This window comes from Nyctereutes procyonoides, unplaced genomic scaffold (assembly GCF_905146905.1).
Source record: "Nyctereutes procyonoides isolate TBG_1078 unplaced genomic scaffold, NYPRO_anot_genome, whole genome shotgun sequence".
NCBI lineage: Eukaryota > Metazoa > Chordata > Mammalia > Carnivora > Canidae > Nyctereutes > Nyctereutes procyonoides.
In genome coordinates, this window is record NW_026575043.1 from 36,590,641 (window position 1) to 36,616,639 (window position 25,999).

A 25,999-nucleotide genomic window follows, 5' to 3' on the forward strand; every position below is an offset into this window, starting at 1 on the left:
GTCTAGTAATTCCAATACTGGGTATTTACCCAAAGAATATAAAAACATTAATTCAAGATTTTATTTATTTAAGAGAGAGAACACAAGCAAGGAAGAGGGACAGAAGGAGACAGAGAAGCAGACTCCTGACTGAGCAGGGAGGCCCATGTGGAGCTTGATCCCAGGACCCTGGATCATGACCTGAGACGAAGGCAGATGCTTAACCAACTGAGCCACTGAAAAGCCTCTGAAAACATGAATTCAAAAAGATATATGCAACCCTATGTTTATTGCAGCATTTTTACTACAACCAAATTATGGAGGCAACCCAAGTGTCCATTGATAGATGAATGGATAAAGAAGATAACACACACACATATTTATATGAATATTATTAAAGACATGGATGGAGCTTTAGAACATTATGCTAAGTGCAATCAGTCACAGAGGAAGACAAATAGCATATGATTTCACTCATATATGGAATTTAAGAAACAAAACAAATGAACAAAGGAAAAAACCTCAGATTCTTTTTTTTTTTAAGATTTTATTTATTTATTCATGAGACACAGAGAGAGAGGCAGAGACACAGGAAGAGAGAGAAGCAGGCTCCATACAGGGAGCCCGACGTGGGACTTGATCCCTGGTCTCCAGGATCCCACCCTGGGTTGAAGGCGGCGCTAAACCGCTGAGCCACCCGGGCTGCCCTATTTACTTATTTTAAAGATTTTATTTATTTGAGATAGAGAGTGAGAGAGAGAGCAAGAAGAGGGAGAGTGGCAGAGGCAGAGGGAGAAGAAGACACCCCACTGAGCCCCAATGTGGGGCTTGATCCCAGGACCCTGAGATCATGACCCGAGCCAAAGGTTGGGTGCCCCAGGTCAGGGATTTTTAAAGGCCAGTGAAAGAGGGTCTGGGTAAAGGGGACAAGAGTCAGGTGACTCAAGATCAGCTTCGGGAAGTTGCTGAGTGTGGGAGGGTCAATTTCATTTTGTTGTGCCCGAGGGGGAAGTCAGTGGTCCTAGGTTCTGTTTTCTTCTTTATGAAACCTTGAGTTCTTGCAAAACAAATAAACATTTGCTGTCAAACATGAATATTATCTTACAGAAACAAGGTGACAGAGAATAAACAGTTTGGGAGGAAGAGTTGAGCTATGCTACTTACCCTGTTAACTCTTTGGTTTCGCTAGCATCCTAGTGGGGGTCTCTGGAGGAAAGAACGCTGCGTCTTTAATCATCACAAGGCCTACAACCTGTTTTACAAACTAAGGGCTTCTTATCAACCATGTGCCTCAACCCAAAACTTTTGGGAAATTGCACTTATGTAACAGAAACTGCACAGGTCAAAGCACACAACACTTTGAAGTTACTCACGGTTCCATTTGCCAACGTCTGTTTTTCTGTCAAGTGATTTATTTTTTTAGGACAGGGCCAGGGTCCCAGTCTCTCAGGACCTTCCATACTAAGTCACATGGCTCATGTGGCTGCAGTTCTTGGAGGTGACAGTAGATGTCACTGCCAACCAATAAATGGGGTCCTTAACCTTCGCCACTGGAGCTCATCTTTCCGGCCTCCTACTTTGTGCCCCTGCTCTACCCATCCTGTGTCATTCCTGGCTTGAGCCTTGAGCGGCTCCCCTGTCACATCTGTCCTGCCCTGGGAGTTCCTGGTGGCTGTCTTCCCTCTTAGATCCTGTGCCGGTGGCCTCCCTCTCAGAGAGTCCTCACACTTGCTTGCTTTCCTGCACCCTTTTCATCTTTCCCCAGAGGGTTGAGGCTGGAGGCAGCCTGTGCCTTCTAGAACCACACCAGCTACGTTTTGTTCACAATTGGATGGTTTTGCTTTCAACAGACGTTGCAATAAAATATCAGAAGTAAATGAAAGTAGAGTTGAAGAGTTACTCTGAGTTCAGTGTCAGTGAGAACTATGTCCTGGACGGTGGCCACAGCTAGACTAGCCACGCTGGGTACCATCAAAGGTGGGGGGTAGCAGGATCCTCAGGTTGCCTGCCAGGAGGAGAGACAGAAGAGATTCTGGAAGTGACCTCGAATCCCGAATTGGTCTTGGCAGAGGTAAGGACTTGAATTAATGCTGGAAGCAGGGAGGTGGAATATGTTTGGGGCTTTCCAATAGCTGGGCATGGTGAAGGGCATGCTGGCAGGCCAAGGTCACTACGGTGAGATGAGGACCGGGCTCTGGAGCCATGCTGAGGGGTGGGGTGTTAGTTCCCAGGAACTGTCATTGCCCAGGTATGTGACCAGCTAGGGGCATTACCCAACCGCTGGATGGGGGCATGGAGCAGGATGGCCGGGGCAAGGACAGCACGAAGGGGAACCTATCAATGGCAGAGACTTCTGCTAGGGGCCTGCAGGCTTCTGAGGGCAGTGGGAATGGCTGGGTACCAGGTCCTCAAGTCCACTGCCCCCTCCCTGCCTGCAAACACCACATGGTGGCCCACCGATGCCATCTTGCCTGTAGGCCCATGACCACGTGAATGAGGGCTCGAGCTGGCCTGATGATGGTGCCCAGGCCACCTTGGGCATGCCCGTATGGACCCAGGTGAGGTGGGTGATCAGGGAATATGATAGGTGAGAGCAGGGCCAAGGTGCTGGAGAGTGGAGGCTTGCAGACTGAGCCCCCCCCTTCCCCCACCCGACAGGTGCTGGTTCTGCTCATGTGTATGCAGGTGCCCAGGAGGAAGTGCCAGGAACAGGGACAGACAAGTTTCTGAGGCAGAGCTTTGGTCTCCAGTCCAGGTGATGTTGGCGGACCTTATGGTGCTGAAGAATCCACTAGCTCAGAACAGTAGCCTAGCCTTCCTCCACTGACCCTGCCTAGGGGGCGCGGGGGGTGCCATCTCTGTTCAACAGATGGAGAACCTTCCCACCCCCACCTCTTGCCTGCCCCTGGAAGGGGGTAGGTGGGATCCCTCCCTGACTTCCCTCAGGTCCTGTAGCAGCCTTAGGTCTCAGGTGGGGTCCATGACTTGGCTCTCCCTGCCTCCTGTGCTGGTGTCTCCAGAATCAAAGCCTCAGTACTGGCCTGCCCATGAACCCCAGGACTGTGCTGTGTTGGGAAGGGTGGTCATGCAGGTGGCATGGCAAGAGTGAATGGACGGTATCCTGGGTGCAGGGTTGTGCCGGGACCCTCAACCTCGTCCCAAAGGTCCTGGTGCAGGCTGTCAATCCCTCCTGGGGACCTCACAGAGGACATTATAGGTCCTGCTTGGAGGCTGGGAGACATAAGAAAGTCTCCTCTCTGGTCCCCTACCCTCCCTACCCTTGTTCTTCTCCCTCCACTGTTTTTGGTCTGTCTCTGAGTCTCTGAGTCTCACTCTCTGCTAGATGAATAAATGAATGGGTACATGAAGATATGAGTTCCTTGCTGCCTTCCTCCCTCTGTCTTCCCAGCCTACTTCCAGGTTATTCTCCCTCTGTCTATCCCTCCCCTCTCTCACTCTTCCCCTTTACCCATGGCAGTGGCCCCTGTCCAATGTGGTAAACCCAGCTGGCTTGGAGGATCTCTGTGCAGGCTTGAGTTACAGTTCCTGGGGTGCTGGGCCCAGGGCTCGCTGATGGCTCTGGGCAGGCCGAGTCTGAGCTTGCTGACCTGCCTGGCTTCCCTCCCTTCTGTCTGGGCTCCAGGAAGGCTGGCTCTGGACAGCCTGGCTCCTGGGGGCGGCCCGGGCCCACTCTACCTCTCCACTGGGGAAGAGTCTGAGCTGTGCTCCTTCTCCAGCCTCTCCTTGGGAAGGACATGGGCCTCAGCGGGGGTCAGCTTTGTGCCTTGTCCCAGTCCCTCCTTCCCAGAACTTCCTGCCCCAGCCCTAGGACCACCTGGTCCAGTCAGAGTGGCCAAAGGTTATGGGGTCTTCACTAGCTGGGCCAGGCCGAAAACTGTCCTTGAAACCAAGGGTGGGGACAAACCTGCCCAAGTCACATGTCCTATGAGTATGTGTGTTTGTAGAGGATGGAATTTGTCCCTAAAAGTCCTGCCTGGGAGACTTTAATTCCTGTGAAGTGGGGAAGGCATGGCAATGGGTCATGCATGGGTCAAGAAAGCCAGGGAGTGGCTCTGACCTCCTCAGGCCACAGAATGAGGCTGAGGCAGCTTCCTGGGAGTCCATGGCTCAGGTTTGCTCTGGCTGTTACCTGCTCCATGACCCACCCTGCTAGCGTGTGCCCGGGTGGGTGCTAGGCCCCAGCTCCCAAATCCCAACCCACCCATGACTGTTCTCTGGGTCCATGGAGGCCTTACCTGCAGCCCAGCCCTCAGCCTCTCAAGACTTGGGTTCTGGAAGTACACAGGACAGTCCAAGAGGAAGGCCAAGAGGCAAATGGACAAGGCTGGGGAGTGTGGCCACACTGGGTGAGGGGGCACGGCGAGACTGAGGGTGCCCAGCCCGGCTCTGTTCCACAGAGGCCAGGAGGTGGGGAGGCTTGGCAGGGTGCCCAGCCCGCCTCCATTCCACAGAGGCCAGGAGGTGGGGAGGCTTGGCAGGGCGCCCAGCTCGTACGTAGCTCAGAGGAAGTAGGTTTTAGCGAGGCTAACGAATTTCTTCAGGCCCCGTTTTGGAGGGGCCGAACCAAGCCCTGGACGCAGGCCTGAGTGGAGAAGGTGAGGGCAGCCGGAGGTGCAACCATGCCGCCGGAGCTGTTTCTGGACCTGTACTCACCCCCCTGTCGTGCCATCTACATTTTCGCCCTGAAAAATGGCATTCCCTTCCAGCTGCGGCCTGTGGAGCTAGGCCGGGGTGAGCCTTGACTAGCCTGGGCTCCGTGGAGGGGGTGTCCAGGGGCCCGAACTTGCTGAGCCACTCATGGTCTCCACCCCTCAGGGGAGCACCTGAAGCCTGAATTCTTGAAGGTGAACCCTCTGGGGAAGGTACCTGCCCTCAGAGATGGGGACTTCCTGCTGGCGGAGAGGTAATGGGGTCCTGGGGTCTTCAGAGGCCTCAGGGCTGGGGGAGCAGAAGGAAGGAAAGCAGAAACCTGAAGCCCCCACTTCCTCCTTTTAGCTCACCCAGCTTGGAGGCAGGGGGCTGGACTAAGGGGCTGGAGCCAGTCAGGAAGACCCAAGCTTGAGGCTGGACCTCCCCAGATGTCCCGGACCTGGCCTTGCAACCACAGGGGCCAGGGACCTGAGAGCCCCCAATTTGCACTGGGCTCTGAATCCCAGCTCCTCGCATCCTTGCTCTCGGCCTGGACAGGTCACAGAACTCCATGCCCCAGGTTTCTCCTCTGTAAAATGGGGGAGTCACATGACAGCCCCCCTCCTGGGACTTGCCTGAGAACAGAAACTGGTCTCAAAGTACCAGGAGCCCAGGGTTGGGGGCGGGGTACTCCTCCATCCCCTCCCCGGGCTCCAGGCCCTGGCCTGGGAGGGAACTTGGAGACCCCTTGGGCAGGGCATCCATGGTAGGCGGCCTTCCTCCCCTTCCTGCTCAGTAAGACCCTGATGCCAGCAAGCTGGGCCTGGAGGCAGAGAGCTGGCTGGGGTAATGGTAGGGAGGGGGGTGGCAATGTGGGCTGACAGGGGAGCATTTGAGGAATGGAGCAGTTGGGGGGGGCAACCATGGAGGGGAATGGGGGTGCGGATGAGGGGATGGGGACTTCCTCCCCTGGAGGTGGCCTTGGAGAGAAACGCAGTCAAATCACCCTGCTTGTGGGAGCCTGCCTGGCGCTGAGGGTGGGGAGATCTCTGACGCCCTCCACCCCGCACCCCCCGGGTCCACAGCGTGGCCATCCTTCTCTACTTGAGCCGCAAGTACCAGACGGCAGAGCACTGGTACCCGCCTGAGCTGCAGGCCCGGGCCCGTGTGGACGAGTACCTGGCGTGGCAACACACCGCCGTCCAGCTGCCTGCTACCAATGTCTACCTATGCAAGGTGAGCCACCCTGCCCTACCGTGCGGGCCTGGGCAGGAGCTGGAGCCCCCAGGCTGGAAGGAACCGGTGGGCATACAAGCCGCCCACCCCATCCCAAGTGGACATCCGTAATCACAGGCCTCTTCTCCTGTGTCTGATCCACTCCTCAGAATCCTTCTGAATACAGAGCCCGGGGGGTGTCACTAGGAGGGAGGGCTGGAGGCCAAGGAGGGATGGCCAGGTGCCTGGGATGTTCGGAGGAGCCCGGGGTAAGCTGCCTCTTATTGTCCCCGGCCCAGTCCCTCCTGCCCCATTTCTCGGGTCAGCCTGTGGACCAGGAGCGGCTAGATCGGCTGATGGGCAAGCTGAGACCAGCTCTGCAGCACCTGGATCAGGAGGTCCTGGCTGCCAAGCCCTTCCTGGCCACCGAGCAGGTCTCCCTGGCAGATCTGATGGCATTCACGGAGCTGATGCAGGTGAGCCTCTCTTGCCTGCTTGCCCCCTGAGGGGGACTCTGGGTCCTGGGCTGAGCCCCCTGCTCCGGCTACCCTGTCTCCCCAGCCCACTGCCGTTGGCTGTGACCTCTTCCGAGACTGGCCCCGGCTGGCAGCATGGCGAGCCCGAGTGGAGGCAGCTCTGGGCCCTGAGCTCGTCCAGGAGGCCCACAGTCTTGTGCTACAGCCTCGGGACCCCCGAGACGCCCAGCGTGACCCCAAGCTGGCCCAGGAGCTGGTGCATCGGGTGCTGGAGAGGCTCGGCTGAGAGGGATGCGACAACGGGGCCTGCTCCCCTGTGCTCTCCTGCCCACAATAAACGTGCTGTGTGTCCTCTGCTTGTCTCCAGCCTCATTTAGCCCCACTTCTGAGCAGAATCTAGAGGGCCAAGAGATCTCCCGCGATGACACAGCCGAGAGTGAGCAGCCCCCAGGCTTCCCCGAGTGTCCAGTTACCCTCCAGAGTTGCCAGGTGCTGAGTTCCACTGGCCACTGCCAGTGCCAAGCCAGGCCAGAAGTTTCTGGGCTTCTCTGCATAGCCTGGCAGGCCAACCCCTGGCACCCTGGTGGCATTGTCCCCAGTGCCCTGGCTGCTCCCCAGGCCCCTGTTCAATGCTTTCCTTGCTACAGTCTAGGCTAGACTGACCTATACCTACCCCCAATCCCTACTTCTGAAACCCTCCGTGGTTGGTTCTCATTGCCCCATCCTCATTCTGGACCCTGCAGAGCCCCTTGGGTTGCTTTCTGCAATGAAGTTCTGGCCCTGAGAATTCCCATGTGTAAGTCCTTCTTACACAGGCCACAGGCATGCACATGCACCAAGAGGGAGGGGTAGGGCAGGGCTGCAGGTGGCCCATGCCTCCTGTCCCTAAGCCAGGGACCTCTCTCTAGTCTACTCCTTTTTTAAAAAAAAAAAAAAATTATTTATTTATTCACAAGGAACACAGAGAGAAAGAGACACAGGCAGAGGAAGAAGCAGGCTCCACGCAGAGAGCCCGAGTTGGACTTGAACCAGGGTCTCCAGGATCAGGCCCTGGGCTGAAGGCGGTGCTAAACCGCTGGGCCACCCGGGCTGCCCCTCTAGTCTACTCCTGAGTCTTCCCAGAACCCTTGCTGCTGTGAGAATTCCAGGCTTCCTGGCCCCATGACAATACCAAGTGAAACAAGAAGTTCTAGAATGTGGGGTTCTGGGCTTGGGTTGGAGAAGGTTGATAGGCACAGGGCCAGGGCCAGGGGTTCAGGCTGCATCTAGGCCCAGGTTCAGAGTGTGGCAGCTGTAGCTGGTGGGGGTGCCCAACGTGTGTCTCAACATGGGCCTGGAGCTCTATCTGGACCTCCTGTCAGCATCCTGCCGTGCTGTCTATATCTTTGTCAAGAAGAACAGCATCCCCTTTGACTTCCAGTTTGTGGATCTGCTGAAAGGTAGGCACCTCCTGCTGCCCTGCGTAGGTCTGGCCCTGGAGGGGGGCAGGGCACAAGGTCAGGGTGTCTCTAAGCTGAGATGCAGAGGAGACTCCACCTCCTTAAGTCCACAGGGGAAGAAATGTTTCCCAAGGGAAGGAACAGACTCTTATAAGGTAAAGTGGAAGGCAGAGCTGCCGAGTGTCCTCCGGTCTCCCATCCAGTGCCTTCGGCTTTTTCTCGTGAGAGGGTAACATCTTGTTAGCTGGAGCACCTCTGATCAGTTGACAAAGGTCGCAGAAGTGTGTGGTTATCCAAACCTGAGTCAAGACCATTGCTTCGGTCCATACCTGCTCAGGGTGACACAGACCCTGAGTGAGGTGCAGGGTGCTGGCCTCCAATGCTATCCCAAGCATGGAGGGGATTCGTAAAGGCTCAGGTTGCAGAAGCAGAAGTCTCTAGAACATAGTGGAGGAGACCAGGTGCTCTGAAATGAGGTGGGAACCCAGCCCCAGAAATGTTTCCAACTGGAGGCAGCTGGCTGCAGAATGGTTAAAACTCCCAATAGATTGGGACACTTGGCTGGCTCAGTTGCTAGAGTGTGTGGACTTTTGATCTCAGGGTTGTGAGTTCAGGCTAATGTTGAGCAGAGAGGTTACTTTAAAAAAGAAAAATAAGAAAAACTGAGTTCAAGTCCACGTTGAGCAGAGCTTACTTAAAACAAAACAAGTTTCCTTAAAAAGTTGAAAATTGAGCTACTCTATGACCCAGCAATTCTACTAGTAGGTATTTACCTCAAAGATACAAATGTAGTGATCTGAAGGGCCACCTGCACCCCAATGTATATAGCAGCAATGTCCACAATAGCCAAACTATGGAAAGGGCACAGATGTCTGTCAACAGGTGAAGGATAAAGATGTGCTATATATATACAATGGAATATCACTCAGCTATCAAAAAAATGAAGTCTTCCCATTTGCAATGACATGGATGGAGTAGAGGGTATTAGGCTGAGCAAAATAAGTCAATCAGAGAAAGAAGTATCATATGATCTCACTCATATGTGGAATTTAAGAAACAAAACAGAAAAAAAAAAAAACAAAAACAAAACAGAGGATCATAGAAGAAAAGAGGAAAAAAAAAAAAAACAAGATGAAATCAGAGAGGGAGGGATGCCTGGGTGGCTCAGGGGTTGTGCATCAGCCTTTGGCTCAGGTCGTGATCCTGGAGTCCCGGGATCGAGTACCGCATCGGGCTCCCTGCATGGAGCCTGCTTCTCCCCCTGTCTGTGTCTCTGCCTCTCTCTCTCTCTGTGTCTCTCATGAATAAATAAATAAAATCTTAAAAAAAAAAAAAGAAATCAGAGAAGGAGACAAACCGTAAGAGACTCTAAATCATAGGAAACAAAACTGAGGGTCACTGGAAGGGAGGCAGGCAGCGGAGGATGGGATAACTGGGTGATGGGCATTAAGGAAGGCCCGTGATGTGATGAGCACTGGGTGTTATATAATACTGATGAATCACTGACCTCTACCTCTGAAACTAATAATACATAATACATTAATTAATTGAATTTAAATTTTAAAATGTTAAAAAAGTAAAGTAATGACCTTGAGGAGATAAAAACCCAAAGCACAACAATAAAACAAAACTCCCCATAGACTGATTGCCCTTGAGAGGTTCCCTTTTGGATTCCAGCTGTGTGCTGCGGCTGGGGCTCCTGGCTGCCTTGCCCCTTTTAGAGGGATCTATAGGAGTGGGGGTGGGACCCGGGCCTCCAGGGGTTCTGCTGATTCATGGGCTGTGGCTTCAGGCCCAGAGCTGGGAGTGGGGGCTGGAGGGCTCTGACTTCTGTGAGCCAACGGGGTGTCCTGGTCACCGAGCCTGGGATGGGGTCAGGAGTCTTGATCCTAATCCCTGTTTTGTCACTGACTGGCCCTTGGACCTGAAGTTAGCCATGGTATTCCTCTGGGACTGTTTTCCCTCCTAGAAAAAATAGGGAGGAAGGCATTTCTGCCTCTGGGAGACCTGGTTCTCTCTTCCCTGGAGTCCCAGCACCCTCAGACCTTTCCTGTTCCTCTCAGGTCACCACCACAGCAAGGAATACATAGAGATCAACCCCCTGAAGAAGCTACCCAGCCTCAAAGATGGAAGATTTATCTTATCTGAAAGGTAAATCTTCCCCAGAGGTCCCCACTCCCACTATCTATCTCTGCTCCTCCTAGGAGATTCATGCTAGTGCTTATTTTTTATTTACTATGAAAAAAAAATATATATATATACCAAAGTAGAATAAACTAAGTATTGAGGAGTATAACAAACTCCACATGGTACCCATCACCCAATTCCAACATTGGTCCCCTGTCTGCCAACCACCCATCATTTCATCCATAAATGTTTAGGAAAATACTTTTAAGAGATAAGGGCTCTTTGAAAACAAACAAACAAACAAACAGACAAACAAACAAACATCAGGGGCACCTGGGTGGCTCAGTAGGTTAAGTGTCTGCCTCTTGATTTTAGCTCAGAACATAATCTCAAGGTTGTAAGATTGAGTCCCACCTCAGGCTCTGCACTAGTATGGAGTCTGCTTGGGATTCTCGCTGTCCCTCTCCCTCTGCCCCTCCCTGCCTGCTCGCACACACTTTCTCACAAACAAACAAACAAACAAACAAACAAACAAACAAATATTTTTAAGCATCATTGTGATGCCTGGGTGGCTCAGTAGTTGTGCATCTGCCTTTGGCTCAGGTCGTGACGCAGGGGTCTTGGGATCGAGTCCCATGTCGGGCTCCCTGCATGGAGCCTGCTTCTCCCTCTGCCTGTGTCTCTGTCTCTCTGTGTCTCTCATGAATAAATAAATAAAATCTTAAAAAAAAAAAGCATCACCACAATACCATGATGACACCTTGTAAAATTAACAATAATGCCTGGATTTCAAGCATTATCTTGTTCGTATTCAAAAGTCTTTGATTAGGGGCCCTGGGTGGCTCAGTCAGTTAAGTGTTTGCCTTCAGCTCAGGTCATGATCTCAGGGTCCTGGGATTGAGCCCTGAATTGGGCTCCCTGCTCAGCAGGGAGACTGCTTCTCCCTCTCCTGCTCCTCTGCTTATGTTCTCTTTGTGTCAAAAACATAAATAAAATATGTTTTAAAAAAGAAAAGAAAATTATTTATATAAAAAAAGTCTCTATCAAAAAAAAAAGTCTCTATCTCATATATAGCTTGTAGCTCGTGCATTTCAATCCCACTCCAAATAACTGCCAAGTATTGCAACTAGTGATCTGTCTCTTGGATCTCTTTCCATCTATAGCCCCTTCCATTGACTCGCCTCTCTTGCCGTGGCATTTTTTTTATAGTCTCCACACCTACAGGACCCTGAGATCAAGAGGGACATGCTCAGCCAACTGAACCTGCCAGGCACCCCTTGCCTTTGCATTTTTGCTGTGGTTGAAGAATCCGAGTCCTTCCTCTTGTGGAATTTCCCACAATCTGAGTTTTTGCCGATTGTATTCTTATTGTGTCATGTTTACATGGTTTTTCTGTCCTTTCGTTTCCTGTAAATTGGTCATTGGAAGTAGAAGTTTGGTAAGATTTGAGGTTGACTGTTTTTCAGACTGTTTCAGAGGCGATGTCATAATTCTGAAGTATGTCTTCTAAGTGGACCACAGGACCTCGGCTGGCCCAGGGCCTGGATTATTTTCCTAGGGCTGTGGTCACAAATTATCACCGACTGAATGACTTAGAACAACAGAAATGTATTGTCTTTTTTTTTTAAGATTTTATTTATTTATTCATGAGAGACACAGAGAGAGAGAGAGAGAGAGAGAGAGAGAGAGAGAGAGACAGGCAGAGGGAGAAGCAGGCTCCACGCAGGGATCCTGATGTGGGACTTGATCCCAGGACCCCAGGACCACACCCTGGACTGAAGGCAGGCGCTAAACCACTGAGCCACCCAGGGATCCCCCAGAAATGTATTGTCTTACAGTTCTGGAGGCCAGAAGTCATAATCGAGGTGTCAGTAGGGCCGTGCTCCCTCTGAAGCTGGGAAAGTTTTGTTCCAGGCCTCTGTCTTAGGTTCTGGTAGCCTGAGGCTTTCCTTGCCTGGGAGATGGCCATCTTGCCTTCCTTCTGTGTCCCTGTGTCCAATTCCCCTTTCCATAAGAACATGAGTCCTATTGGATTAGGGTCCACTGTAAGACCACATTTTATTTTTACTTTTATTTATTAATCTCTACACTCAATAGTGGGGCTTGAACTCACAATTCCGAGATCAAGAGTCATGCTCTTCTGACTAAGTCAGCAAGGCACCCCTCTAAGACCTCATTTTAACTTGATTACCTCTGTGAAGACCCAGTTTCCAAATCAGGCTACATTCTGAGGTCCTGGGCATTAGGATTTCAACACATCTTTGGGGGACACCATTCAACCCATAACAGTCTGTCCCCTGGGTCCCCCAAATTCATGTCCTTCCCACATGCAAAATATATTCAACTCATCCCAACACCTCCAAAAGTCTTAATCACTCTGGCATCAACCTGTAGCCCAAAATGCCAATATCTACATTATCCAAATCATGTATGGGTGAGATTCAGGGTATGATTTTTTAAAAATAATTTTTAAAAGATTTTATTTATTTATTCATGACAGATGCACAGAGAGAGAGGCAGAGACACAGGTAGAGGGAAAAGTAGGCCCCATGCAGGGAGCCCAACATGGGACTCGATCCCGGGACTCCAGGATTGCGCTCTGGGCCAAAGGCAGGAGCTAAACCGCTGAGCCACCCAGGGATCCCCATGATTTTTTTTTTAAATAATTTTGTTTATTTATTCATGAGAGACACAGAGAGAGAGAGAGAGGCAGAGACACAGGCAGAGGGAGAAGCAGGCTCTATGCAGGGAGCCCAATGTGAGACTTGATCCCAGGACCCCGGGACCACGTCCTGAGCCAAAGGCAGATCCTCAACCGCTGAGCTCCCAGGCGTTCCCAGGGTATGATTCATCCTGGGGCAAAGTTCCGCTCTCTCTGTGAACCTCTGAAACCAGAGGACAAGTTGTCCTGCTTCCAAAATACTATGGGGAGGGGTGCTGTGTTGACTCAGGTGGTGAAGCATGTGACTCTTGATCTCAGGGTCTTGAGTTCAAGCCCCATGTTGGGTATTGTAGAAATTACTTGAAAATGATAATAAAAAAATACAAGGAGGGGCACCTCGGTGGCTCAGTCAGTTGGGTGTCTGCCTTCTGCTCAAGTCCTGATCCCGCAGTCCAGGGATCAAGCCCCATGTCCGGTTCCCTGCTTGATGGGAAGCCTGCTTCTCCCTCTGTCACTCCTCCTGCTTGTGCTCTCTCTCTTTCTGTCAAATAAATAAATAAAATCTTAAAAAAATATATGCAATGGAGGAACATGCACAGGGTGGATATTCCCATTCCCAAACAGAGAAATAGGAAGGGGGGAGAATCTCATACATTCCAAGCAAGTCTGGAACCCAGCAGGGTAAATCACTTTAGATTTTAAGCCTTGAGAATCATCCTTTTGGCTCCATGCTCTGTCCCCTGGGCCCATAGGGTGGTGGCCCCACACTCTGGAACCAGGGAGGCTGAAGCTCAACTCCCACCTGCACTGCCCCACTCCAGGCCCACTGGTGGCAGGGCAGCCCTACTGGCCTCTGAACCTCCTTCTGGGTCACTCTTCCCTTCTCTTTCTTTTCTTTTCTTTTCTTTTTTTTTTTAATTTTTTTTTTATTTTATTTATTTATGATAGTCACACAGAGAGAGAGAGAGAGAGGCAGAGACATAGGCAGAGGGAGAAGCAGGCTCCATGCACCGGGAGCCCGACGTGGGATTCGATCCCGGGTCTCCAGGATCGCGCCCTGGGCCAGAGGCAGGCGCCAAACCGCTGCGCCACCCAGGGATCCCTCTTTTTTTTTTTTTTTTTTAAGACAATTTATTTATTCATGAGAAACACACACACACAGAGAGAGAGACATAGGCAGAGGGAGAAGCAGGCTCCCTGCAGGGAGCTGGATACAGGATTCCATCCCAGGACCCTGGGATCCTGACCTGAGCCAAAGGCAGATGCTCAATCGCTGAGCCACCCAGGCCCGCCCCCACTTCCCTTTTCTTGAAGGCTAACCCAAGTTTGCAGTTGGATAGCTCTGTCGGCCGTTGTCACAGAAGCCCAGCAGCCTTCCTTCATTTCACTCCCCTTCATTTCACTTCATTTCTGTCCCCCTCCGTCCAAGCTGGCACCGTTCCTACTGAACTGGCCACATGGATTCACAAATCACACACCCTTATCTCTTTAGCAAATGACTGTCCCACCACACCCTCACACTGTTCTCTCCAGAGCAAGGCCCCAACCTCAGTGCCAGGGCTCCTCCTCTCTGCCTTCTCTTGGCTCTGTGTTCTCACCCTGGTGGGCCTAGCTCCCCAGCCTGGATCTCGGAACTATATGCTCTCCATGCCTGGTAAATCCGCTCCTCCCTCATAGGTCTTCTCCAGTGACCCTCACCGCCCACTCCCCTCAGCCAGAGGAATCTGGTACTGAATCTCTCCTTTGGCCATCTCCCTGTCTGTCTGTCTGTCTGTCTGTCTGGAAAAGGATCAGCCTCTCCTTCTCAGGGTATCTGAAGTTCCCAAAGAAGGGCATGCATGGGCCTAGTCTGAGTCCCCTTCCTGCCTGTGGGCCACTCACTGGCGGGCACACTGGGGCCTCTGACTGCCAGTCACCCTCGCCAGAATCACTGGATTAAAGATGACAGAGCAGGTCCTCATGAGAAAAGTTGGGGAGGAGGTGCTAGGCAGACAGAAGGCCAGGAACTGCGATGCTAGCCGGGGTACCTGTCCCCAGGAGATGGGGCTCCTGCAGGCACAGCAAGCTCTGATCTGCTACCGTGGCAGGAGGGGTGACAGGAGGCATTTGCAAATACAGAGGTGTGGATGGGCCCTACTTGGCCCTGGTGCTCCCGGTGTGGGAGCCGGGAAGGCTAATGCCAGAGAATGAGCAGTGGGGACCTCAAATCACAGGACAAAGAGACACAGAGTGTGGCAGTGGGCTGTGGGCTCAGAGTGGCACAAGCTACAGACAACCTGGGGGAACCAGTCAGGACTGGGAGCCACCAACAGGTCTGCCCAGAGCAGTCATGACCCAGGGGTTGACCACCAAGGACAGTGCTCCCAGAGGTTGCAAACTGGGGAGGGGCATTGGGCCAGTGAGGCAAGCCTCTGCCTGCCTCTGCTGCCCATTCACACTCCTCCCGACCTGACTCCATCCATTCCCTCCACCCCCTGGTCCTGGTCAAGGTCGTGCACAACACTGGGTGGTTAAGAGCAGTGCCCCGGCTTGGGCTCAGACTCGGGCTCAGGCTGCTGGGGTCAAACCCCAATCCTGTCACTCATGGGCTGTGTGTTTTTGGTAAGTGAGTAATATTTCTCAGCTTCAGTTTCCTCAATTGTAAGCATACAGGGACCCATCTTACAGGGTTATTGTGGGTTGAACTGAGATGGTTTAAGATTTAGGATTTCCCTCCTTGACAATTCCCCCCTTCTTAGAGAGGTGGACCTTTAGGGCCTCCCTCCTCCCTCCCAACCTGCTCCCTCCCTTCCTTTTTCCCCATCCATCTTTGCTCCCTTCTCACTTGCTGACTCTGTGCAGGCAGTGTTGGGGGCTGCGGTGGGGGGTGTGTGTACGCAGGGTAGGTGGGGCAGGCACCTGCATCTTGGACTTTGATGTCATTTCAGACTCTGGCTTAGGGCTCTCTAGGGCCCCAGACATCCTAGATTCCTCAAACACCTGTGTCTACCCTGAGTTCCTCCTTTCCTGCCCCCCACCAGCAAAGAGCAAGACCGTCTCCTCCAAATGGTGCCTCCAGTCTGTACCCTCCCCATACCCCCGTGGCCTCTGCTCTCCTCAGAACCCCTCCACCCACTACCAGAGCGGTCTTTCTTTCTTTCTTTTTCTTTCTTTCTTTCTTTCTTTCTTTCTTTCTTTCTTTCTTTCTTTCTCTCTTCCTTCCTTTCTTCCTTTCTTTCTTTCTTTCTTTCTTTCTTTCTTTCTTTCTTTCTTTCTCTCTTTCTTTCTTTATTTCTTTCTCTCTCTTTCTTTCTTCCTTCCTTCCTTCCTTCCTTCCTTCCTTCCTTCCTTCCTTCCTTTCTCTTTCTTTCTTTCTTTCTTTCTTTCTCTCTCTGTTTCTTTCTTTCTTTCTTTCTTTCTTTCTTTCTTTCTTTCTTTCTTTCCTTCCTTCCTTCCTTCCTTCCTTCCTTCCTTCCTTCCTTCCTTCCTATCTTTCTTTCTTTCTTCTTTCTTTCTCTCTCTGTTTCTTTCTTTCTTTCTTCTTTCTTCCTTCCTTCCTTTCTTTCTTTCTTTCTTTCTTTCTTTCTTTCTTTCTTCTTTCTTTCTCTCTCTTTTTCTTTCTTTCTTTCTTTCTTTCTTTCTTTCTTTCTTCTTTCTTTCTTTCTCTTTCTTTCTTTCTTCTTTCTTTCTTTCTTTCTTTCTTTCTCTCTCTCTCTCTCTCTCTCTTTCTTCTTTCAGATTTTATTTATTTATTCATGAGAGACACAGGAAGAGAGGCAGAGGCACAGTCAGAGGGAGGAGAAGCAGGCTCCATGCAATGAGCCCGATGCAGGACTCGATCCCAGGAATCCGGGATCATGCCCTGAGTCAAAGGCAGACGCTCAACCGCTGAGCCACCCAGGCATCCCATTTTTTTTTTAATTAATATGTAATTGCCATACAGCTTTATATTAGTTTCAAGTGTAAAACATAGTGACTCACTTTATGTATATATTGTGAAATGATCACCACAGTAAGTTCTAGTTGCCGTCCATCACCACATATAGTTGTAGATTTTTTTCCCCCTTATGATAAGAACCTTTAGGATCAACTCTCTCAGCAACTTTCAAATATACAATACAGTATTATTGACTTTGGTCACAATTACTTCCCCGTGACTTATTTTATAGCTGCAATCTGTACCTTTTGACTCCCTTCACCCATTTCACCGCCACCCCCAGCCTCCTGCAACCACCAATGTATTCTCTGTATCTATGACTGTTTTTTTTTTATTCCCATATACATGAGATCACACTGTATTTTTCTTTCTCTGTGTGACCTATTTCACTTAGCATAATGCCCTCAAGGTCCATCCATGTTGTTACAAATGGCAGGATTTCCTTCTTCTTTATGGTTGAATAATATTCCATTGTATATTTACACCACATTTTCTTTATTCTTTCATCCACTGATAGACAAGTGTTTCCATACCTTGGCTATTCTAAATAATGTGGCAGTGAACATGAGGGTGCAGATATCTTTTTGTTACAGTGCTTTTGTTTCCTTCAGATAAATATCCAGAAATGGAATTGCTGGATCATATAGTGGTTCTATGTAGAAACCTCCATGTTATTTTCCACAGTGGCTCCACCAGTTTGCATTCCCATCAGCAGTGCACAAGGGTTCCCTTTTCTCCGTATCCTTGCCAACATTTGTTATTTCTTGTCCTTTTGATGACAGCCATTCTCACAGGTGATATCTCATTGTGGTTTTGTTTTTTTCTAAGATTTTATTTTATTTATTCATGAGAAACACACAGAGAGAGGCAGAGACACAGGCAGAGGGAGAAGCAGGCTCCATGCAGGGAGCCCGACGTGGGACTGTCTTGGGACCCCAGGATCACAACCTGAGCAGAAGTCAGACGCTTAACTGCTGAGCCACCCAGGTGTCCCCTCATTGTGGTTTTGATTTGCATTTTCCTGCTGATGAGTGTTGTTGAGCACCCTTTCATGTGTCTGCTGGCCATCTGGACATCTTTAAAAAATGTCTCCTCCAGTTCTTTGTCCTTTTTTGATTGGATTATTTGTTTTCTTGCTACAGAGTTATAGGACAAGGGGATATTTCTAAAATTCAAGGTGGATTTTTTCAGCCCCCTGCTTATATAACCAGAACCTTGAGGGTTAAGTCCATAGCCTTCCGCATCACCAAGGGCCTCCCTGTGTGGCCTCCACAGTATCTCTAGCTGTTTCTGACCATTCTCCCCATCCTTCTTTTGGTCACATCCACCAACTCTCTCTTTTTTTTTTTTTTAATTTTTTTTAATTTTATTTATGATAGTCAGAGAGAGAGAGAGAGAGAGAGAGAGAGAGAGAGAGGCAGAGACACAGGCAGAGGGAGAAGCAGGCTCCATGCACCGGAAGCCCGATGTGGGATTTGATCCCGGGTCTCCAGGATCGCGCCCTGGGCCAAAGGCAGGCGCCAAACCGCTGCGCCACCCAGGGATCCCTCTTTTTTTTTTTTTAAGATTTTTTTTTTTAATTTATCTATTCATGAGAGACACACACAGAGAGAGAGGCAGAGACACAGGCAGAGGGAGAAGCAGGCTCCATGCAGGGAGCCTGATGTGGGACTCGATCCTGGGTCTCCAGGATCACACCCTGGGCTGAAGGCAGGCGCCAAACCACTGGGCCATCGGGGCTGCCCCCAACTCTCTTTTCTCTGCCATGCTACCTCTTATCCCTGAATTCCTGTACATGTTTCCCACTACCTAGACTGCCCTTTCTGATGCCATCTAGCAACTCCCATTCACCCTGTCGGTCTCTCTCTCTTCTCTTACTGACTGTGGACTGACTGCTTTTCTTGGCATCCTTTGGGCTCATCCTTTCCCTAGAAAAATGTCAGTGCCCAGAGCCCATCTCTGGTTGGAGGTCCTGCCTTGGGCCCAGGCCACACTGGGGTGGTGGGGTAACAGTATTGGGCAAGGCAAGAGCAGTGCCCCCGACTTTCTCTCTCTGCAGTGTGGCCATCCTTTTCTACCTGTGCCGCAAGTACAGCACACCCTCGCACTGGTACCCACCAGACCTGCACACACGCGCCCGTGTGGATGAATTCATGGCTTGGCAGCACACTGCCATTCAGCTGCCCATGAGCAGGATCCTCTGGATCAAGGTGAGTGGGGTCCAGGCTAGGGCTGATCACTGGGGAGTTCAAGGAGATCTCCCTCCTTTCCTCATTTCTCATTTCCTTGGCTCCGTCTCCTGCCTGCCTAGATTTCTAGAGCTGATGGGAGTGTAGAATGAACCACTGGGTATGAAAAAGCCTTGTAAAAACAAGGGGAAGGGCACCCAGGAGAGGTTGGTATTACTCAAGCCAGAATAGGATTCAAGAAATTTCACTGACTTAGAAAACATCAGAGTTGAAGGGCCCACAGAGACCACCAAATTTAAAGATGACCCATAGCTGGTGTATGTGCCCTTACTGCTTATCTCATGCCTGAGACAGACCTCACTAACCAATTACAGGATTCCTTCCCACAGTGATCTCTCTCTCTCTCTTTTTAATATTTTATTTATTTATTCATGACAGACACACACACACACACACACACACACACACACAGAGAGAGAGAGAGGCAGAGACACAGGCAGGGGGAGGAGCAGGCTCTGTGCAGGGAGCCCGACATGGGACTCGATCCCGAGTCTCTAGGATCAGGCCCCGGGTCGAAGGTGGTGCCAAACCCCTGGGCCACCATGGCTGCCCCCGCAGGAATCTCAAAATCCCACTGAATTGTGGCCCCAGGTGACTTCTACCAACCAGAATCACTAAAAGAGATGAACCTACTTTCCATCCTTGGTTCTGTCCAACACCTCTCCAGCAGACAAGGGTGCTGAAGAGCGGAGGTTCAGATGGGATTATTAGAGTGCAGCCTCCTCTTCCCTCCCGTCCCCCACCCTGGCCAGATGCTGATCCCAAGGATCACAGGTGAGGAGGTTCCAGCCGAGAAGACAGAGCAGATGTTGACAGAGGTGAGGACAAACATGCAGCTCTTTGAGGAGAAGTTTCTGCAGGACAAGATGTTCATCACCGGGGATCACATCTCACTGGCTGACCTGGTGGCCCTGGTGGAGATGATGCAGGTGTGGAGTGGGGTGGGGTGATGGGCAGAGCCTGGGCACAAGTGAGATTCCTCTGCAACCATTGGGGCCATGCTTTGATTATAGGCTGGCGAAGTCTCCAGTGTCTGGAGTCTCTAGGAAGCGTACAGAGGCCATCAAAGTGTCCTTCCAGCTGAGTGCTTCTTTTCTAGAGCTCCAGACACAGCTCTGAGTCTGAGGGGCATCCACTGTGTGTTTGGGGGCACACCCAGGTGTGGGCATTTATGTGGTTTCTACACACAGAGGAGGGTGGCCATTTCTGACCTGGCTGGTGTGCGAGATGGCCAGTTCAGACTCTGGCCAATGTCTTGAAAGGCCAACGTAATCTGTGGCCAGTATGCAAAGTGTCCATTTTAATGCAGACCATCACCAGGAAAAACCAGTGTTTCTGGCCCAAGTGGTGTAGTCCCCTATATTTCACCCCTAACCCTTATATTTCACCCATACCCACCCCATTTCGGGGGCCCCAAGCTTTTTGGGTGCATGTTTCTTAGACTACCTGCTGGGTCACCCACTCTAGGGCCTGAGCCGATTACAGAGGAAGGTTCAATGTGGAGGAAAAAGAACTGAATTCGTTGCACCTTCATCTGAAAATAAGGGATTTCCCAGTAGAAGGCAGGACCCATGGACGGTTTCATGCTGAAGTGGGAGCCATCTGGGCCAGGTGTCACCTCAGAGAGGGATTTAGGAGCCTTGGAGCAAGACCAGTGGCCAAGAATCCTGGAGGTTCTGATCTTCCAGTCCCCACCCCACATCTATCACATAATGTCTGACCCCTTGCCCAGGCCAGGGAGTAGGGTGGGTCACAGACTCACTCTTGGTAGAGGCAGATTAGGAGAGCCCCTGAGGCTATAGGAGGGGACCTATAGGTAGGGCTGGTCCCCCTCTCCCTCCTTCTGCCTGACTACTCCTTCTTCTTCATCTATCTATAGCCCATGGGAGGCAACTATAACGTCTTCCTCAATAGCTCCAGGTTAGCTGAGTGGCGCATGAGGGTGGAGCTGGCCATTGGCTCTGGCCTCTTCTGGGAGGCCCATGACCGGCTGATGAAGTTGGCAGAGTGGGACTGTTCAACACTGGATCCGATGGTCAAGGAGAAGATCTGCGAGTTGCTGCAGAAGTTCAGATAGAAGCAGAACTTCTGCAGGGCTTGGCTGGCTCACCCCTTTTGAGCTTCCTTTCTTAGAGGAGATGTTGAAAACAACTACATTTCTTTGCCTAATAAAGTACTGCAATCACCACCATGGCTGCTGAGTCTGGGACAGTTGGTATGAGCATAGGGTTTGGTGTGGGCGAGTGTGGTGGTCATGGGTCCTCCCAGGTTCCAAAGAAAGTTTAAAAACTAAAGGTTAAATATGATTAAGGGCGGGGAATCCCTGGGTGGCTCAGTGGTTTGGTGCCTGCATTCAGCCCTGGGTGTGATCCTGGAGACCCGGGATCGAGTCCCATGTCCGGCTCCCTGCATGGGGCCTGCTTCTCCCTCTGCCTCTCTCTCTCTCTGTGTCTTTCATGAATGAATGAATGAATCAGTAAATCAATCAATATCTTTAAAAAAGTGATAAAGGGAGCCTTGCTGGCTAAGTCAGTTCAGTGGAGCATGCAGCTCTTGATCTCTGGGTTGGAAGTTTGAGCCCCACATTGGGCACAGAGCTTACTTTAAAAAAAAAAAAAGATAAAAAAGAAAAGATCAATTGGGGGTGCCTGGGTGGATCAGTTGGTTAGCATCCAACTCATGTCATGATCTCAGGGTCATGAGATTGAACCCTACATTGGGCTCTGCAGTCAGTGCAGTGCTGGAGGTTCTCTCCCTCTCCCTCCCCTTCTGCCCCTCCTCCCTCTACACTTGTTTGCACACTCCCAAATAAATAAAAGATCTTTTAAAAAAATCAACTGGGTTAGGGTGCCTGTGAGCTCAGTTGTTCGGGTGTCCAAGTCCCGGTTTCAGCTCAGGTGGTGATCTCAGTGTCATAGGATTGAGCACATCAGGATCTGGGCTCAGCAGTCGGCCTGTTCCTCTGCCTCTGCTCCTCCTCCCTCTCATGCTCTGTCTTTCAAATAAATAAATAATACAATCTTCTTAAAAACTCGACCAGGAGTTCCTAGGTGGCTCAGTCAATTAAGCATCTGCCTTCTGCTCAGGTCATGATTCCTGGGTCCTGGGGTAGAGCCCAGCATAGCATCATGCTCTCAGCTTAGTAGAGAGTCTGCTTCTTCCTCTTCCTCTGCCTCTCTCCCTGCTCATGCTCTCTCTCTCTCTTTCTCTCATTCACTCTCTCAAATAAAATATTTTTTTAAAAAAGATTTTATTTATTCATGAGAGACACAGAAAGAGGGGGGGGCAGAGAGAGAGGGGGGCAGAGGCAGAGGGAAAAGCAGGCTCCCTGTGGGGAGCCCGATGCAGGACTGGATTCCAGGACCCCCGAGATCATGACCTGAGTCAAAGACAGACCTCAACCACTGGGCCACCCAGGTGTCCCAATTTATACCCTTTTAAAGTCCTCACTCGGCTGCAGCTGGCTGGCTCAGTCAATAGAGCAGGCAACTCTTGATCTCAGGGGGGGTGAATTCGGGGCCCCACCCTGGGCATGGTGCCCATTTAAAAATAAATGTTAAAAAAATGGAAAAGGCAAGAAATGAGAATCCTCTGTTTGTAAACTCTCAGGGAGTTGGGGTCTTTAGAGCCTTAGCTCTCTGTTCTCCTGGTTAGCAATAATCCAATAAACAGCTTTCTCTTTTTCAAGATTTTATTTATTCATTAGAGACACAAAGAGAGAGAGACAGAGACAGAGACAGAGACATAGGCAGAGAGAGAAGCAGGCTCCTTTCAGGGAACCTGATATGGGACTCAATCCCTGGGCTCCAGAATCATGCCATGGGCTGAAGGCAGACACTCAACTGCTGAGCCACCCAGGAGTCCCATAAACAGCTTTTTTATTCCTTTCTTGCAAACACTCAGTGGGGCCCTTGCTGGCTTTGGTGCTCGTTGGGTGGATGAACTCTCCTTCCGTTAGGTTATGCAGTCACTAAGAAAATAAAGCACGACTCCATAGAAAAATGGACTAAACATATGAATAGGCAGTTCACAGATGGTGAGAACCAAGTAGCAAAAACACATTAAAAGAACCTAAAACTGGGGCGCCTGGGTGGCTCAGCTGGTTAAGTGTCTGCCTTCAGCTCAGGCCATGATCCCAGGGTTCTGGGATCGAGCCTCACATCAGGCTCCTTGCTCAGTGAAGAGTCTGCTTCTCCCTCTCCCTCTGTTGTTCGCCCTGCTTGTGCTCTTTGGCTCTCCCTCTCTCTCTCTGTCAAATAAATAAAATCTTAAAAAAAAAAAAACCCTGAAGCTTATTAAACATAGAAAAATGAAAATTAAAGTTATAATAAATTATAAATATCACTCCACACCATACCCATTAGGTTGGTATATTTAAGATATGCTCAGGGTCTTGTGATAGCAAAGCCACCCAGGCACCCCATGTTCACAAGTTTAAAACAGCAGAATCACAGTTGTTCTTGTAGCTTTATTTTTGTGACTACTAGAACAATTTATTTAAAAAAAATTAAATTTTATTTAAATTCAATTAATTAGCATATAATGTATTATTGTTTCAGGGGTAGAGGCCAATGATTCATCAGTGTTAATATAACTCCCAGTGCTCATCACATCACGTGCCCTCCTTAATGCCCATTACCCAGTTACCCCAGCCCCCACTCCCTCCCCTCCAGCAATCCTCACTTTGTTTCCTATGATTTAGAGTCTCTTAAGGTTTGTCTCCCTCTCTGATTTCATCTTGTTTTATTTTTGCCTCTCTTCCCCTATGATCCTCTGTTTTGCTTCTTAAACTCCACATATGAGTGAGATCACATGATAATTCTTTCTCTGATTGACTGATTTCCCTTAGCATATCCTCTCGTTCCATCCACATCATTGCAAAGGGCAAGGTTTCATTTTTTTAAAATGGCTGAATACTATTCCATATACTCCACTTTTATTTATTTATTTTTTAAATTTTTTATTTATTTATGATAGTCACAGAGAGAGAGAGAGAGGCAGAGACACAGGCAGAGGGAGAAGCAGGTTCCATGCACCAGGAGCCCGATGCGGGATTCGATCCCGGGTCTCCAGGATCGTGCCCTGGGCCAAAGGCAGGCGCCAAACCGCTGCGCCACCCAGGGATCCCTATACTCCACTTTTAATAATGGATGTAACAAGGCAGAAGTCATAGAGGAAATAGACTCGAATGATGCTCTAAACCAATGGACTCACCAGATAGATTCACAGAACCCTCCACCCAATGACCACAGAATACACATTCTTTTTTTTTTTTTTAAGATTTTATTTATTTATTCATGAGACAGGCAGACAGGCAGAGGGAGAAGCAGGCCCCCTACAGAGAGCCTGATGTGGGACTCCATCCCAGAATGCCCAGATCACAACCTGAGCCAAAGGCAAACACTCAATTGCTGAGCCACCCAGGTAGCCCTTTTTTTTTCTTTAAAATTTATTATTATTATTATTTTAGTAATCTCCACACCCAACCTGGAGCTCAAACTCACAACCCCAAGATCAAGAGTTGCATGCTTTTTGGATTATCCCAGCCAAGCGCCTCAGAATATACATTCTTCTCAAGTGCACATGTAATATTCTCCTGGATAGATCATATGTCACTGTTGTGCCCAAGATTGCGAATCCGAGAAAGCACCCAGGAGCCGACACCAATGCAAACACACGAGGGTTTATTTACAAGCTCGAGCTTGGGTCCAAGTATACCCGACACAGCGGAGCAGGGACTTGGACCCCGAAGTGGGTTACAGCTGGGTTTTTTATGGGCTGGTCTAGGGGATTTTCAGAAGGGGTGGAGGAATTTTTTCCATTCCAATATGGGGGACAGGGTGGGGGAGTTTCTTAAGATCTGATATGGGATTTCCTGCCGAGGGCATTCTGAGCTCTGTTGTCTTTGTGATATGGGATTACTTGTCAAGGGCATTCTGCAGTTTTTTTCTGTAAAGTTCAGCTCTTATTCACAGGGGCCTAAGATGGCTGTACTTGTGCTAATGCTAAACTTGAGGTGGAATGGCCTTAATTTTCTTGGCCTCCACAGTCAGGTCACAAAATAAATCTCATTGAATTTAAACAGATCGAAGTCATATCATGTATGTTCTTGGAACACAATGGAGTGAAATTAGAAAATAACTGAAGAAAAACGAGAAAGTTCACAAATACCTGGAAATTAAACAATATATTGTTAAACAGCCATAGAGAAGTTAGAGAATACCTCTAACACATGAAAACAAAACCACAACATAACAAAATTTACGAGATAGAGCAGAAGCAGTGCTACAAGGGAAATTTATAACTGTAAACGTACATGAAAAACGATCTCAAATCAATAACCTAACATTATACCTTAAGGAACTAGAAAAAGAAGAACAAACTAAACCTGAAACCAACAGTAGAAAGGAATAATAAAGACTAGAGTGGGGATGCCTTGGTGGCTCAGCAGTTGAGTGTCTGCCTTTGGCTCAGGGCGTGATTCTGGGGTCCCAGGATTGAGTCCCACATCAGGCTCCCTGCAGGGAGCCTACTTCTCCCTCTGCCTGTGTCTCTGCTTCTCTCTGTGTGTCTCTCATGAATAAATAAAATCTTAAAAAAAATAAACGGATAACATACAATGACCAGGAGTGCAAGGGTGGTTCAACATAGGAAAATCAACCAGTATAACATACCATACTAATAGAATAAAAAGAAAAATCCCATGACTATCTTAATAGATGTAATAAAAAAAAATCATTTGATGAAATCAAGAAAAGCATTTGATGAAATCCAACATCCTTTCAGGATAACATTACTCAACAAACAAAGAATAGGATAAAGGGCAATAGGATACTGGGATGCCTGGATGGCTCAGGGTGTGATCCTGGAGTTTCGGGATCGAGTCCCCCATAGGACTCTCTGCATGGAGCCTGCTTCTCCTTCTGCCTGTGTCTCTGCCCCTCTCTGTGTCTCTCATGAATAAATAAATAAAATCTTAAAAACAAAAAAAAGGCAATAGGATAAAGGGCATCTATGGAAAACTCATAGCTAACATCATACTTTGTGGTAAAAGACTGAAAACTGCCCCTCTTCCCACATCAGGAACATAAAAGGATGTTCACTGTCACCAGAGGGACAGACCAGACCGAGTACCCTCCTCAGGAGCTATGTGGGAAACCCAAATGATCTGATAGGGTGGTGACAGTGCAATCCTACCCCACTCCTGGGTTTCTTTGTTTATTTTCCTAGCTTTATTGAGAAATAATTGACAAATAAAGATTGCGCCTATTTTAAGTGTACAGTGT

At 49.6% G+C, this 25,999-nt stretch overlaps 2 protein-coding genes across 2 annotated transcripts; both read left to right on the forward strand.

Annotated features, from left to right (window-relative positions):
• The first annotated feature begins 4,495 nt into the window (after window positions 1–4,495).
• On the forward strand, window positions 4,496–6,674 carry LOC129508063 (glutathione S-transferase theta-1-like). Its single transcript, XM_055322963.1, has 5 exons — window positions 4,496–4,731; window positions 4,816–4,903; window positions 5,715–5,865; window positions 6,144–6,320; window positions 6,406–6,674. Exons 1-5 carry the CDS (start codon window positions 4,620–4,622, stop codon window positions 6,604–6,606), a joined length of 729 nt encoding a protein of 242 aa, XP_055178938.1. The 5' UTR covers window positions 4,496–4,619; the 3' UTR covers window positions 6,607–6,674.
• A 961-nt stretch (window positions 6,675–7,635) lies between these two features.
• On the forward strand, window positions 7,636–20,807 carry LOC129508064 (glutathione S-transferase theta-4). Its single transcript, XM_055322964.1, has 5 exons — window positions 7,636–7,759; window positions 9,823–9,910; window positions 18,524–18,674; window positions 19,466–19,642; window positions 20,593–20,807. Exons 1-5 carry the CDS (start codon window positions 7,648–7,650, stop codon window positions 20,788–20,790), a joined length of 726 nt encoding a protein of 241 aa, XP_055178939.1. The 5' UTR covers window positions 7,636–7,647; the 3' UTR covers window positions 20,791–20,807.
• Window positions 20,808–25,999: the final 5,192 nt, after the last annotated feature.